At 38.8% G+C, this 13095-nt stretch overlaps 2 protein-coding genes and 2 pseudogenes across 2 annotated transcripts; 1 reads left to right on the top strand and 3 right to left on the bottom strand.

Annotated features, from left to right (window-relative positions):
- Positions 1–659: 659 nt before the first annotated feature.
- On the bottom strand, positions 660–1394 carry LOC111776420 (basic form of pathogenesis-related protein 1-like). Its single transcript, XM_023655857.2, has one exon. The coding sequence runs from the start codon at positions 1313–1315 to the stop codon at positions 830–832; it is 486 nt and encodes a 161-aa protein (XP_023511625.2). The 5' UTR covers positions 1316–1394; the 3' UTR covers positions 660–829.
- Positions 1395–2526: 1132 nt separating this feature from the next.
- LOC147789288 (uncharacterized) lies at positions 2527–2742 on the bottom strand (annotated as a pseudogene).
- Positions 2743–3810: 1068 nt separating this feature from the next.
- On the top strand, positions 3811–4553 carry LOC147789287 (basic form of pathogenesis-related protein 1-like). The gene has a single exon (XM_087118211.1). It carries the CDS (start codon positions 3888–3890, stop codon positions 4371–4373), a length of 486 nt encoding a protein of 161 aa, XP_086974337.1. The 5' UTR covers positions 3811–3887; the 3' UTR covers positions 4374–4553.
- Positions 4554–10893: 6340 nt separating this feature from the next.
- On the bottom strand, positions 10894–11759 carry LOC111811948 (pathogenesis-related protein 1-like; annotated as a pseudogene).
- Between the last annotated feature and the right edge of the window lie 1336 nt (positions 11760–13095).

Here is a 13095-nt window from a genome sequence, read left to right as displayed (position 1 = left end):
TACTTTTCATATTATCAATGATTAAAATACATGGTTTTCTAATGTCATAAGGCACAGAGCGAGCGTAAAGTAATTTACATGGTGTGGCACATAGAGATTCATGCATCATATAACATTGATAACTTAACATAATTCCATGACATAAAAAAATCATATCATAGTATAACTCACAACACAACATTACATATATCATAGCATAAAATATAACATAACACATGTCAATAAATCATAAAACAACAGGGCCACTGGAGTACAGTTTAAAAGTGTAAAAAACAAATTTGAAAGTCCAATATGGTAGGAAGGTCTCCAAATATATTAGACCCAAATATATTAGACCTAAGTTGGAGTCGGAAGCCAAGTGAATCCATACTCTGAATCGTCCAAGTGGGATGAAATAGAGTATCCATTGTAACTCACACATTTTCGGATAACTTTCTTATTTTCATTAATGACTTATAGAGGCAAAAATCAAGTGGCAATCACATGTTAGAATTGGTGAATAAATAGATAGCTAACTTGAATACCAAGTTTGAGTTTAATATTAAAGGATTAGACATGATTTGATTTTCATAAAAGTAACCGATTAAACAAAGTTCACATTATTAAGTATAGAGTTTAATTGGTTAAGGTCGTAAAAGAACTTGTAAAGAGGCACACCATTGAAAATGGAATAACCAGGGTTGACCCGGCAATGGAATTGAAATGAAGTACACAAATTGAAACAAAGAATGGTTGTAATAATAGTTAAGAAAGGAATGGGAATGGGATGAGGAAATTGAGTAATAATAATGAAAGAAATAAAGGTTGATGAAGAAGGTATGATGATGAACTAATAGGGCTCCTCGCCGACAATGTTACCAGCAGGATTATAATTGCATCCAACCAAAGTCCAACTGTTACGGCACTTAACAGTGGCACAACCCACAAGAAAAGTGGCATTCCACACCAATTGGACGTAATGGCGGCACTCACCACCCACGCATCTGTTGTTTTTATGGTCATAGTACTTCTCCTCAGCCGCCCATGCCGCCACCGCACCTTCCGCCGTCAAATCCCCATTTGACGTGGCCAGGTTCTCCCCATAAGGAGAGTCTGTGGAGTGCACCATCTCACAAGTTTCCACCTTGGTTTGGAGATAGGCTTTAGCATGTTCTTCAAGTAATTCGTCCCAGAACACCGGACGCTCCCCTTTCTTCTCTCGAACTGCATTGTGTGCCTTAACGAAGTCGTCCCCGGGTTCTTGACCTACCACCACGTGCCTTAGGCTTAGTGCAACCAAGCACAGCGTCGCCGCCGCGAGTGTCATTTTCGACATCCTATTTTTTTATTTGAGGCTTGATGATGCAACAACAAAAAAAAGAAAAAAAAGAAAAAAAACAAGAAGAAGAATGTGAGGATGGATTTCTTGTGAAGGGTTTTTGTTCTTTTATTTATAGGGACAACCAATGCCTTTCACTCAAGGCTTCGCGTCATATGCGCCATGGATTCTAACAATCAACTTCCTAATTTAGTTCCTCTCTTCTTTATTTTTGGTGTTTTTCTATTCTTAGTTGAAGTCAATCAAAAATTCAAAAAACTTGTTCACATCAAACATTTTGAAATAATGAAAATAACATAAACTAATAAACAAATTGAAATAATGAAAATAACATAGACTAAAAATACCCCACACTAATCTATATGCTACTAAATGAAAATGAAAATGCAAAACTTTGAAATGTATTCACTCCTTCAAGCTTCCCCCTAAACTTTGAAATGGTTAGCGCAGCGCATCTGTTTCGGGTACAGAGGCGAGGAGGGGGGCTAACTCGGCCACCCAACCGAGCAGGTCAGGGGCGGCCATAGGTTCGAATCCTGCCACCTTTCTTGTGGATCATCTTGTGGTTACCGGAGGATGGGAATAAGAAAGTAGAAATGAGCACGAAATGTCAATATATGAATTGTTTCATTATTTGTTATTTTTTGGCCTTTTCTTTGCATTCACTTCCAATAAGAAAGAACCACCAGCGTTTGGTGCAGCACCTGCATTTTGGTGTATACTTCTTTCTTTGGTCTTTCGTTCCGTCATGTTCCTAATAACTTATCCAATTCCAACGTATTAACCGTGAATGCACCTTTCTTTTATCAAATCTTAGGGACATGGTCTAATCATGAGGGTAGTATTTTATCATGGTGTCGGATCCCAAGTGTTTATGGATTCCTTCTTTGTTACCAGGGTCGCCCCCAAAGCCATAATGTCTCAAAACGAGGAGGCCATAGAGAAACTCTTTTTTATTCCTTTCTTTCGAACTTCGTGAAAAACCCCATTCGAGATCTCCCTCGTTACGACCAAAAAAGTGGGTATGAGCTCCTGTTGTGCACTCCCTTCGTTCTTCGAACCCTTGTTGATTATGAACTTCGTTCGCGGAGGAACCGGACTTTTGACGGGCCAGCCCTTTTTTATGCACCACTTTACCCTGAAAGTCAAATGAGCTTTGCTCCTCTGGGCTCCCGGCGCTCTCGTGGTTCACAAGAAGTAAAAAGGACTCATCCTTTGTTGCATCTGGCACGAGATGATAAAGAGAGAGCTTCGTCTATCGATGAACAGCGGATTGACAGAACTCTTGGCATTGCTTTGTTTTTCTCTCCTTTCCTATTAGCGAGTTCTGATCATTTTGTTCGAAATTTCTTCGTTCGTACCGAACCGCTTGCAGAATCAAATCCTATTTCACAAGATCCTATATCAGCTATACATCCTCCTTGTATTTATGCTGGAGACGTTGCCAGTGCTATGAGTTTTTGGCTTATGTAGATCCAAAATGATGAATGGGATTGGGGCACTTCACTGAATGGGATTGTGGCACTTCACTCCCGGCCAATGCGTAAGGATGCCCCCAAAAGTGGAAATAATGAAAATAATGAAAATAACATAAAGTAATAAAGAAATTGAAAATAATGAAAATAACATAGGCCCCATACTAATCTATATGCTACTAAATGAAAATGCAAGCTTGGTCAATTCCTTGTGTTTTCGTATGATATCCTAGTGGTCACAAAGATTATAAGTTGTATGACATACGGTCTCATAAAATCTTTATCAGCCCGCGATGTCACATTTTGTGAAGTTGATTTTCTTTTTTCATTAGCTTCACAAACTAGATTAGTATGGGCATTTTTAATCTATATGCTACTAAATGAACAAAAATGCTAAAAGGGTTATAGTATATGATAATGAAAATGGAAAAATGTTGGGACCTCATGCATTATTGTGTGTTCATGCATCGGGAGATACCTCTTCTCCTTTTATGATAGTACGGACATGTACGCTATGAGGCAGGGAAACAATCATTATGCTTACCATAATACTGCCATGACAGTCGCTATTCCCAAAAGGTGTCCAACATCAACAGCCACTAGAGAATGCTCATCCGACTAGAAAGGGCCCAGGAGGTGTGCGGACCGATTGGTGGGTCCATACTCGCATTTCCATTTAGTATAGATTAGTATAGGTTAGCTTGCATTTTCATTTTCATTTAGTAGCATATAGATTAGTATGGGGTATTTTTAGTCTATGTTATTTTCATTATTTCAATTTGTTTATTAGTTTATGTTATTTTCATTATTTCAAAATCCTTGATGTGAACAAGTTTTTTGAATTTTTGATTGACTTCAACTAAGAATAGAAAAACACCAAAAATAAAGAAGAGAGGAACTAAATTAGGAAGTTGATTGTTAGAATCCATGGCGCATATGACGCGAAGCCTTGAGTGAAAGGCATTGGTTGTCCCTATAAATAAAAGAACAAAAACCCTTCACAAGAAATCCATCCTCACATTCTTCTTCTTGTTTTTTTTCTTTTTTTTCTTTTTTTTGTTGTTGCATCATCAAGCCTCAAATAAAAAAATAGGATGTCGAAAATGACACTCGCGGCGGCGACGCTGTGCTTGGTTGCACTAAGCCTAAGGCACGTGGTGGTAGGTCAAGAACCCGGGGACGACTTCGTTAAGGCACACAATGCAGTTCGAGAGAAGAAAGGGGAGCGTCCGGTGTTCTGGGACGAATTACTTGAAGAACATGCTAAAGCCTATCTCCAAACCAAGGTGGAAACTTGTGAGATGGTGCACTCCACAGACTCTCCTTATGGGGAGAACCTGGCCACGTCAAATGGGGATTTGACGGCGGAAGGTGCGGTGGCGGCATGGGCGGCTGAGGAGAAGTACTATGACCATAAAAACAACAGATGCGTGGGTGGTGAGTGCCGCCATTACGTCCAATTGGTGTGGAATGCCACTTTTCTTGTGGGTTGTGCCACTGTTAAGTGCCGTAACAGTTGGACTTTGGTTGGATGCAATTATAATCCTGCTGGTAACATTGTCGGCGAGGAGCCCTATTAGTTCATCATCATACCTTCTTCATCAACCTTTATTTCTTTCATTATTATTACTCAATTTCCTCATCCCATTCCCATTCCTTTCTTAACTATTATTACAACCATTCTTTGTTTCAATTTGTTTCAATTTGTGTACTTCATTTCAATTCCATTGCCGGGTCAACCCTGGTTATTCCATTTTCAATGGTGTGCCTCTTTACAAGTTCTTTTACGACCTTAACCAATTAAACTCTATACTTAATACGAACTTTGTTTAATCGGTTACTTTTATGAAAACCAAATCATGTTTAATCCTTTAATATTAAACTCAAACTTTGTATACAACTTAGCTATCTATTTACTCACCAATTCTAACGTGTTATTGCCACTTGATTTTTGCCTCTATAAGTCATTAATAAAAATAAGAAAGTTATCCGAAAATGTGTGAGTTACCATGGGTACTCTGTTTTATCTCATTTAGGATTCACTTGGCTTCTCGGCTCCAACTTAGGTCTTATATATTTGGAGACCTTCCTACCACATTGGACTTTCAAATTCGTTTTTTTACACTTTTGTAGCGTTTGAGGTTATTGTTTAGGTAAGTTGAAATTTGAGGAGTTAATTTCTCAATAGAATTCTAAATTATGATCGTAAAACTGTACTCTTGTGGCCCCTACACATGTTATATTGTTTTATGATTTATTGACATGTGTTATGTTATATTTATGCTATGATATATGTAATGTTGTGCTGTGTTGTCAGTTATACTATGATATGATTTTTTTATGTCATGGAATTATGTTAAGTTATCAATGTTATATGATGCATGAATCTCTATGTGCCACACCATGTAAATTACTTTACGCTCGCTCTGTGCCTATATGACATTAGAAAACTGTGAATGTTTGCTGAATCACCACACCTAAATGGGGGTGAGAGTTCTCTTATGGTAAATTACAAATAATATGGAAATAGTAATAAAAGGAAAGAATAATAAATGAATGCAATATATTTGCCTTTAATAAGAGGGCAAATATGGGAACCCGTAATGTAAGGTGAATATCTAGATATTTGCCTTATAGTGAACGGTCAACTATCCTTAACACCCCCCGCAAGCTGAGCGTCGGATTTGAACGAACGTAAAGCTTGGATCTGAAAAATTCAAAGAGAGGTCGAGAAATACTCTTTGTGAAGATGTCAGCAACTTGAAAATGAGAGGGTACATATTGTGTGCGAAGTTTGCCAGCGATAACAAGTTCTCGAAGAAAATGATAATCTAGTTCAACATGTTTGGCCCGCTTGTGAGAAACGGGATTAGAGCTAAATAGGGACCTTGAGGTCATGCAAAAGATGCGTAACCCAAGGAAGTTCATGCAAAAGTGTCACATAAGAGTAAGGGCTGCTGTGAAATAGGGACCTTGAGGTCATGCAAAAGATGCGTAACCCAAGGAAGTTCAGCAGCGGTTGTGGCAAGAGCACGATACTCAGATTCACAGCTGGAGCGTGAGACAGTAGGTTGCTTTTTGGCATTCCAAGAAACCAGATTGTTACCAAGATAAATAGAATAGCCGGATGTAGAACGACGAGTATCGGGACAACCAGCCCAGTCAGCATCCGAATAAGCGACTAGCATACTAGGAACAGTGGATGGACGAAAGGTAAGACCAAAGTGGAGTGTTCCTTTGACATAGCGAAGAATAAGTTTGACAGCAAGAAAGTGATCTGGAGTAGGGGCATGCAAGAATTGACTGACAGAATTGACAGCATAGGCAATATCTGGACGCGTAATAGTCAAGTACTGAAGGGCGCCAACAAGAGATCTGTAGAGAGTAGGATCAGAGAAAGGAGAACCATCAGCAGTCAGGTGTTGAGAAACAACCATGGGAGTGTGAACTGGTTTGCTATCGAGCAACTGAGCACGAGTAAGAATATCTCGAGCATATTTTAACTGACTAATAAAGAGACCATCAGGAGTGGGTGAAACTTCAAGACCAAGAAAGTAACTGAGAGAACCCAAATCTTTGGTAGCAAACTCAGAATGAAGCTTGCGAGTAAAGCTGTCAATAAGAGATGAGTTGTTGCCGGTAACAATAATGTCATCAACATAAAGAAGCAAATAGATAATGTTAGATTGCTGATGAAAGACAAAAAGGGACGTGTCAGCGCGACTGCAAGAAAACCCAAGTGTGAGAAGAAATGAGCTAAAACGCTGAAACCAAGCACGAGGAGCTTGCTTTAAACCATAGAGCGCTTTCTTTAATAGACAAACATGAGTGGGAAATCGAGGATCAATATACCCAGGAGGTTGTTCCATATGAACACGTTCAATAAGAGTTCCATTGAGAAAAGCATTCTTGACATCAAGTTGTCGAAGAGGCCATTTATTTGTGACTGCAATAGAAAGCACAACACGGACAGTGGTAGCTTTGACAACTGGACTGAAAGTGTCAGTGTAGTCAAGACCAGGAACCTGATTATAACCTTTGGCAACAAGACGAGCCTTGAAACGCTCGACAGATCCATCAGGCAAATATTTAATACGAAACACCCATTTAGAGCCCACGATGTTGGTGTTGGCAGGGCGAGGAACCAAAGTCCAAGTATCATTTTGTTGTAATGTTCGAATTTCTTCATCCATGGCAGCCACCCAAGCAGGATTCTTAGCCGCAGATTTGAATTCTTTTGGCTCAGTGGATGCAAGAAGAGTAGAAAGAAGTCCAGATGAGCCCAAAATACCAAGATTTGCTGGATGACGAGTCTTGAATATACCAGCTTTGGCTCGTGTGATCATAGGATGAGTGCCCAAAGAAGAGAAATCAACAGGAGGTTCAATAGAGGTCGAATTAGAAGTCGAGGGTGGCAAAGTGGAACCTGCAAGAGAAGTATCAACCTGCACAGACTCATCTACAAGGTCAGAACAAATATCACACGGGGATGAACTGGATCGAGGAGTTTGCGGTGATGAAGTGGTAGGGGGGGATGAATCAATATGATGAAAATGTGGTTCTAAGAAATTTGAAATAGAAATAGAGGAAAGAGGTTGGGTCTGGGAGCTAGGGATAGCAGGAAAGTGGGTTTCATCAAATTGAGCATGACAGGTGATATATAGCTTAGTGGTGGCCGGATCAAGACAGCGGAACCCTTTATGAGCAGGACTATAACCCAAAAAAATACAAGGAATGCTGCGGGGAGAAAGCTTGTTAGGCATATAATCACGCAAATAAGGATAAACACGACAACCAAAGGGATGAAAATTGTCATAATGTGGAGTGTAGCCATAAAGGAGTTCAAAGGGTGACTTACCTCCAAGAAGTGGAGTAGGCAACCGGTTGATAATATAAGCTGCAGTGCTGAAGGCGTCAACCCAAAAACGAGAAGAAAGATGAGAGTGAAAGAGAAGGGACAAGCCAGTCTCAGTCACATGACGATGTTTTCTCTCAGCACGACCATTTTGAGCAGGTGTATATGGACAAGAGAGTTGATGGTGGATGCTAGAATTACGTAAATGAGTTTTGAAACAAGTACTAGTAAATTCGGTACCACCATCGCTTTGAAATACCTTGATACGAGAAGAATATTGATTTTCCACAAATTTTTGAAATTGAAGAAAAATATCAAAAAAATCAGATTTAAATTTTAAAGGGTAAAACCAAGTGAATCGAGAATAATCATCAATAAAAATAACATAATAAAGGAAACCCGAATTTGATTTGACGGGAGAAGGACCCCAAAGATCACAATGAATAAGATCTAACACATGAGACGACCTACGTTCATTGCGGGAATAAGGCAATCGATGACTTTTCGCAAGCTGACAAGTATTACATAATGATGGAGAAGGCAATAAAGACGTAAGAGAAAGATGACCTTTTCTATTTAAAAAAGAAATAACAGAATGATTCACATGACCTAGACGAGCATGCCATAAATCATATGAAGCACGTAAAGATTTGTTTCTAAGGGTTGAAATAAAAGCAGAGTTGCCGCGCTCCAGCACATATAGCCCTCCATCTCTTTTACCGGTTGCCACCACCCTTCCTGTTTGACGATTCTGGATAGTAATAAGATTATTAGTAAATGTAACGGAGAGAGGAAAATCAGACGTTAATTTACTTATGGAAAGAAGATTTTTAGTGAGGTGAGGGACAACCAAGACATCTAACAAGTGAATATTTGGAACAGGAGAAAGAGTACCGGTGTGGGTAATGGGTAGGGATGCACCGTTTCCTACAATCACAGAGTCCTTACCCGTGTAATTTTTAGACTGATCCAAAATAGATGGGTCGACAGTCATATGGGCCGAAGCTCCAGTGTCCCGAAACCAATCAGCAGTATCGGGTCCAGCAATAGAACATGACGTGTTAAAGGCTTCAGCAAGGTGAGCATGAGAAGAATCAGGTCGAACATACCGTTGGTTGCAGCGGTCAGCATAATGGCCCTCTTTGCGGCATATTTGGCAGTGAGGTGGTCGACGACCTTGACTTGAGTGGGTTCGTCCTCGATTAAAAGAGTTGTTTTTGTGAGAATAAGAACGACCTCGCTGGTTGGTAAAGGAAGCAGGGTGGCTTCCATGGGTGCGACCACGATTAGTGACTGTGAATGCTGTAGGAGTGGAGTTAGAGGACTCAAGGGAGAGCTGAAACAACTCAAAACTTTCAGCTTTAGAGACTAAATCTGCAAAACAGGGGATAGAGGTGAGAGCCATCTGAGCAGTAGAAAAAGCTGAAAATTCGGTGCTGAGTCCACGAAGGAACCAGTGCACTTTATCAATGTCCTCGACCGGTCTGCCAATGGCATGAAGTTGGTCACAAATTTTTTTGAAGGCACGGGCATACTCAGCAACAGGTTTGGAGCCACGTTTCATCAACTGCAAGTCATCCTTGAGTCTCAGTTCACGAGCTTTCGACTGATGGCTGAACGTAGTTTCCAACGCAAGCCAAACATCACGTGCAGTAGAGAGACCAACGACAACAGCCATGGCTTCCTCAGTGACAGAGGAGAGCAGGAGACAGAGAAATCGTTGATCGGCTGCTCTCCATGCCAAATATTTGGGGTTGAGTGTTGAAGAGGTTTCTGGTTCAAAGCGAGGTGGTGGAACCATAGTTCCATCGACATAGCCCAGCATGTCTTGACTCTCAAGGAGAGGGAGAAGTTGGCTTTTCCAAAGAAGATAATTGGAGGAAGAAAGTTTGATGGTGATCATATGGATTAGAGTATTAAAAGGAAGAAGATGATAAGAAGATTCGGAAGCCATAGAGAAGAAAGGATCAGGTTGTTAAACCGAAAGGGCTGTGATACCATGTGAATGTTTGCTAAATCACCACACCTAAATGGGGGTGAGAGTTCTCTTATTTATAATCATTTTCAGGATACAGAAATATGGTAAATTACAAATAATATGGAAATAGTAATAAAATGAAAGAATAATAAATGAATGCAATATATTTGCCTTTAATAAGAGGGCAAATATGGTAACCATGTAAATTATTGATAATATGAGATTAGAAAACTATGTATTTTACTGGATACACCATGTAAATTACTTTACGCTCGCTCTGTGCCTATATGACATTAGAAAACTATGTATTTTAATCATTGATAATATGAGAAGAATCATGTATGTCTCATATGAACAAGAATGGAAGTATGACTTGCATCTAAATAACGCCATGATATTTTATCGGCTCCTCAACCACATGCTACTTCTTTGTGAACGTTTATGTATAATCTAGATTTGATACCTGTATGACCCCACATTCCTATGCATCCCCTCCGACATGGTTACATTGCTTACTCCTAAAAGTGAAAACTATCTCCACATATCAATACTTCTAGCATACTTTATCCTCACTTTCTTAGAATTGATTCAAGTAAAGCATGCTTCAATTTGGAATTCCTATGATTGAACCACCAAAAAGAAAAGTTTCACAATTATATTGGATGAGGTCACTCCTGTTATGATTATACAATGTGAGAACTATGAAAGAGTTGTCATAAGTTTCACAATTATATTGGATGAGATGAATGATCAGGGTTGTGCCTAGATATATGTGATAGATCGTGTTATCAAGTTAATATGTTGAAACTGTTTAGGACATGAGTTCATATAATATGGAGATAGTTGATAACTACAGGATCGTTTACGCATGATTATCTAACTTTTTCAATATTAGACTCGTTTTTAGAGGTGATTGATCTAGATTAATAAAGATAAATTAAAGCAAACAATGTTATATTTCTTCTCTAGATGGGGGAAGAATCCACACAAATCGAGTTTTTTGAGCAACATATCGAGAGAGAATTGGATTTGGTTAGACAATGTGTGGTTGGTAAACAATGATCGATTTTTTTAGTACAGTACGAAATGTCTTGTCAAATATTTAATTTGATTCTACAGGATCTAGTTTCGTTCAAGTAACGGGTTCTAGCCAATTGAAAGGATCTTCTGATCAATCTCGATCTATCGAAGGAAAATAACCAAAAATCTTTTTGAAAAGGGGATGTCTTAAAAACTTTAAATTTTATGTTTCACTTCTCAAGCGTACTAATGCAACCTATAATAAAGAGAATTTATTTAATAACCGAGGAGAATAAAAGCTTTTTTCATGAACATCACGGACCCAAATGCAATCTAACCCAAACTTTAGGGACCTAAAGTATAACTTTTCTATATTTGACATGCCATAAAAACTATTTAATAACATAAACTAATGCTCATAGCCTCAAAGGAGGAAGACAAAAGAAGCAATAAAAAGAGACCCAATGCTTAAAAGGTGGCTAAATGAGATTGATAAAAAGGGATACACGACCCTTCAAAGCTTCTCTTATTGACTCCAACGTAACTTTAGTGCACGCCCTCTTACTATTAAGGTGACATTCTTCAGTATGGCCATTGACCTTCGTAATTGCCAGGCGGGTCATAGTTGCAGGTGATGAAAGTACCACCACTGTTGCATCTCACTTTTGCACATCCAATTCGAACAGATTTACTCCACACTACTTGAGTGTAGTGGCGACACTCGTTGCCAAGGCACAAGTTGGAGTTATAATCATAAAATTGTTTCTCGTTTACCCACATTTGAACTGCGTCAGTGCATGATAAGGAAGCTCGGTCGGCCGAGCTTCCTGCAAGATTTTCCCCATTAGGCCCATTAGAGTGGACCATCTGGCAATCTTTGGCACGTTGGTTGGCATATTGTCGGGCATAGTTTGCCACAGTTTCATCCCATTGGATGGGTCCAACACCGACTTGTGCACGAGCGGCGTTGTGGGCATCGACAAAGTCTTGAGACATGTCTTGAGCCATAGATCTATGGCAACATGATATTAGTACTCAAGACACAAAGGAGAGAAATGGAGAGGTTGATGAGAGCCATTTTGGGTTATGAGTAGGAAAATGATGAGATATTTGTGTGGGAACATGGGATGAGAATTGTTGCTATTTATAAGAATGAAAATGTGGAAATTTATGGAGAAATTGTGAGAAAAAATGGGTTGATTGATTATCCAAAAGCAGCCCAAGAGAAATTTCCTTAGCTGGATGACTAAGATCAAGACTTTGCACATGACATTGACTTGGATATAATTATTTTTATTGTTATAATTATTTTTATTATGTTCTATAAGATTGTATACGATTGGAGAGGAGAACGAAACATTCTTTATAAAGGTGTGAAAACTTCTCCCTAACCGATGTGTTTTAAAATCGTGAGGCTGACGGCGATATGTAATGTGCCAAAACAGACAATATCTACTAGTGATGAGAAGACCATTACAAATGGTGTCATAGCCAGACATTGGACGGTGTGTCAGTAAGAATGTTGGCCCTCAAGGGAGTGGATTGCAAGATCTCACATCGGGTGGAGAAGGGAACGAAGTCTTCCTTGTAAGGGCGTGAAAACCTTTCCTTAATGGGCATGTTTTAAAACGTGAGCCTAACAACAATACGTAAAAGATCAAAACGAACAATATCTACTACCGGTGGGTTTAGACAGTTACATATTCAATCTCAATCGTTTACTACTCAGAATTATTATGGAAAGAAAACAAAGTTCAGCACCTGTTGGCTAGCATGCTCTCTGAACCGAACATGAAAATCGTTTTCGATCGTGGAAAAAAAAATACACTTAATCAAATACGTGAACATTTTAAAAGAGGACTCGAGAAAAAACCTGAAAACTGAGATATTGCTAAGTTTCTTTATTAGAAAGACTTGGCAGTCGGGTCTTCGTCTTCTTCACACTGCGTGATTGCCTGCGAGAATTAGAAAAGAGCAAGGCAGACCAAAAAAAAAAAAAAAAAAAAAACAAAGGACATACTTTGATTACTAAGGTTGGGTCCCATGTTCGTGTTTCTCGTTTCTTTCTATGTTCAAATGTCTATAAAAAAAAATTGTACATATAAAACAATTCATAAATTTGATTTAGTTCGAGTTGTTTCGAGTTGTTTGGTTGAATATTTTATTAAAGATGTTTGGAAATATTATGTCCCATGATCAAATAATCGGTGTGGAATGCTATTAGAATTTTATATAAATAACTAATATTTTTCTTTTGCAATTATATCTAACCAATTTATTAGATTTGTTAATTTTAGATGATTAATTATTGCTAGATAGTTTTTGTAGCAAATTTATTGTCTGTTTTGGCCGGTTGTATATCATTGTCAGTCTTACAGTTTTCTTATGGTTCTAAAATGCGTCGTTGAAACTGTGAGGCTGACGACGTTACGTAACTGGCCAAATAAGA

The sequence above is a fragment of the Cucurbita pepo genome, chromosome 15 (assembly GCF_057944985.1).
Source record: "Cucurbita pepo subsp. pepo isolate OVF chromosome 15, ASM5794498v1, whole genome shotgun sequence".
NCBI lineage: Eukaryota > Viridiplantae > Streptophyta > Magnoliopsida > Cucurbitales > Cucurbitaceae > Cucurbita > Cucurbita pepo.
This window is presented reverse-complemented; position numbering and strand designations above follow the sequence as displayed.

Coding starts and splice junctions, on each gene's coding strand:
- LOC111776420 (XM_023655857.2), bottom strand. CDS start 1,315: ATGTCGAAAATGACACTCGCGGCGGCGACGCTGTGCTTGGTTGCACTA.
- LOC147789287 (XM_087118211.1), top strand. CDS start 3,888: ATGTCGAAAATGACACTCGCGGCGGCGACGCTGTGCTTGGTTGCACTA.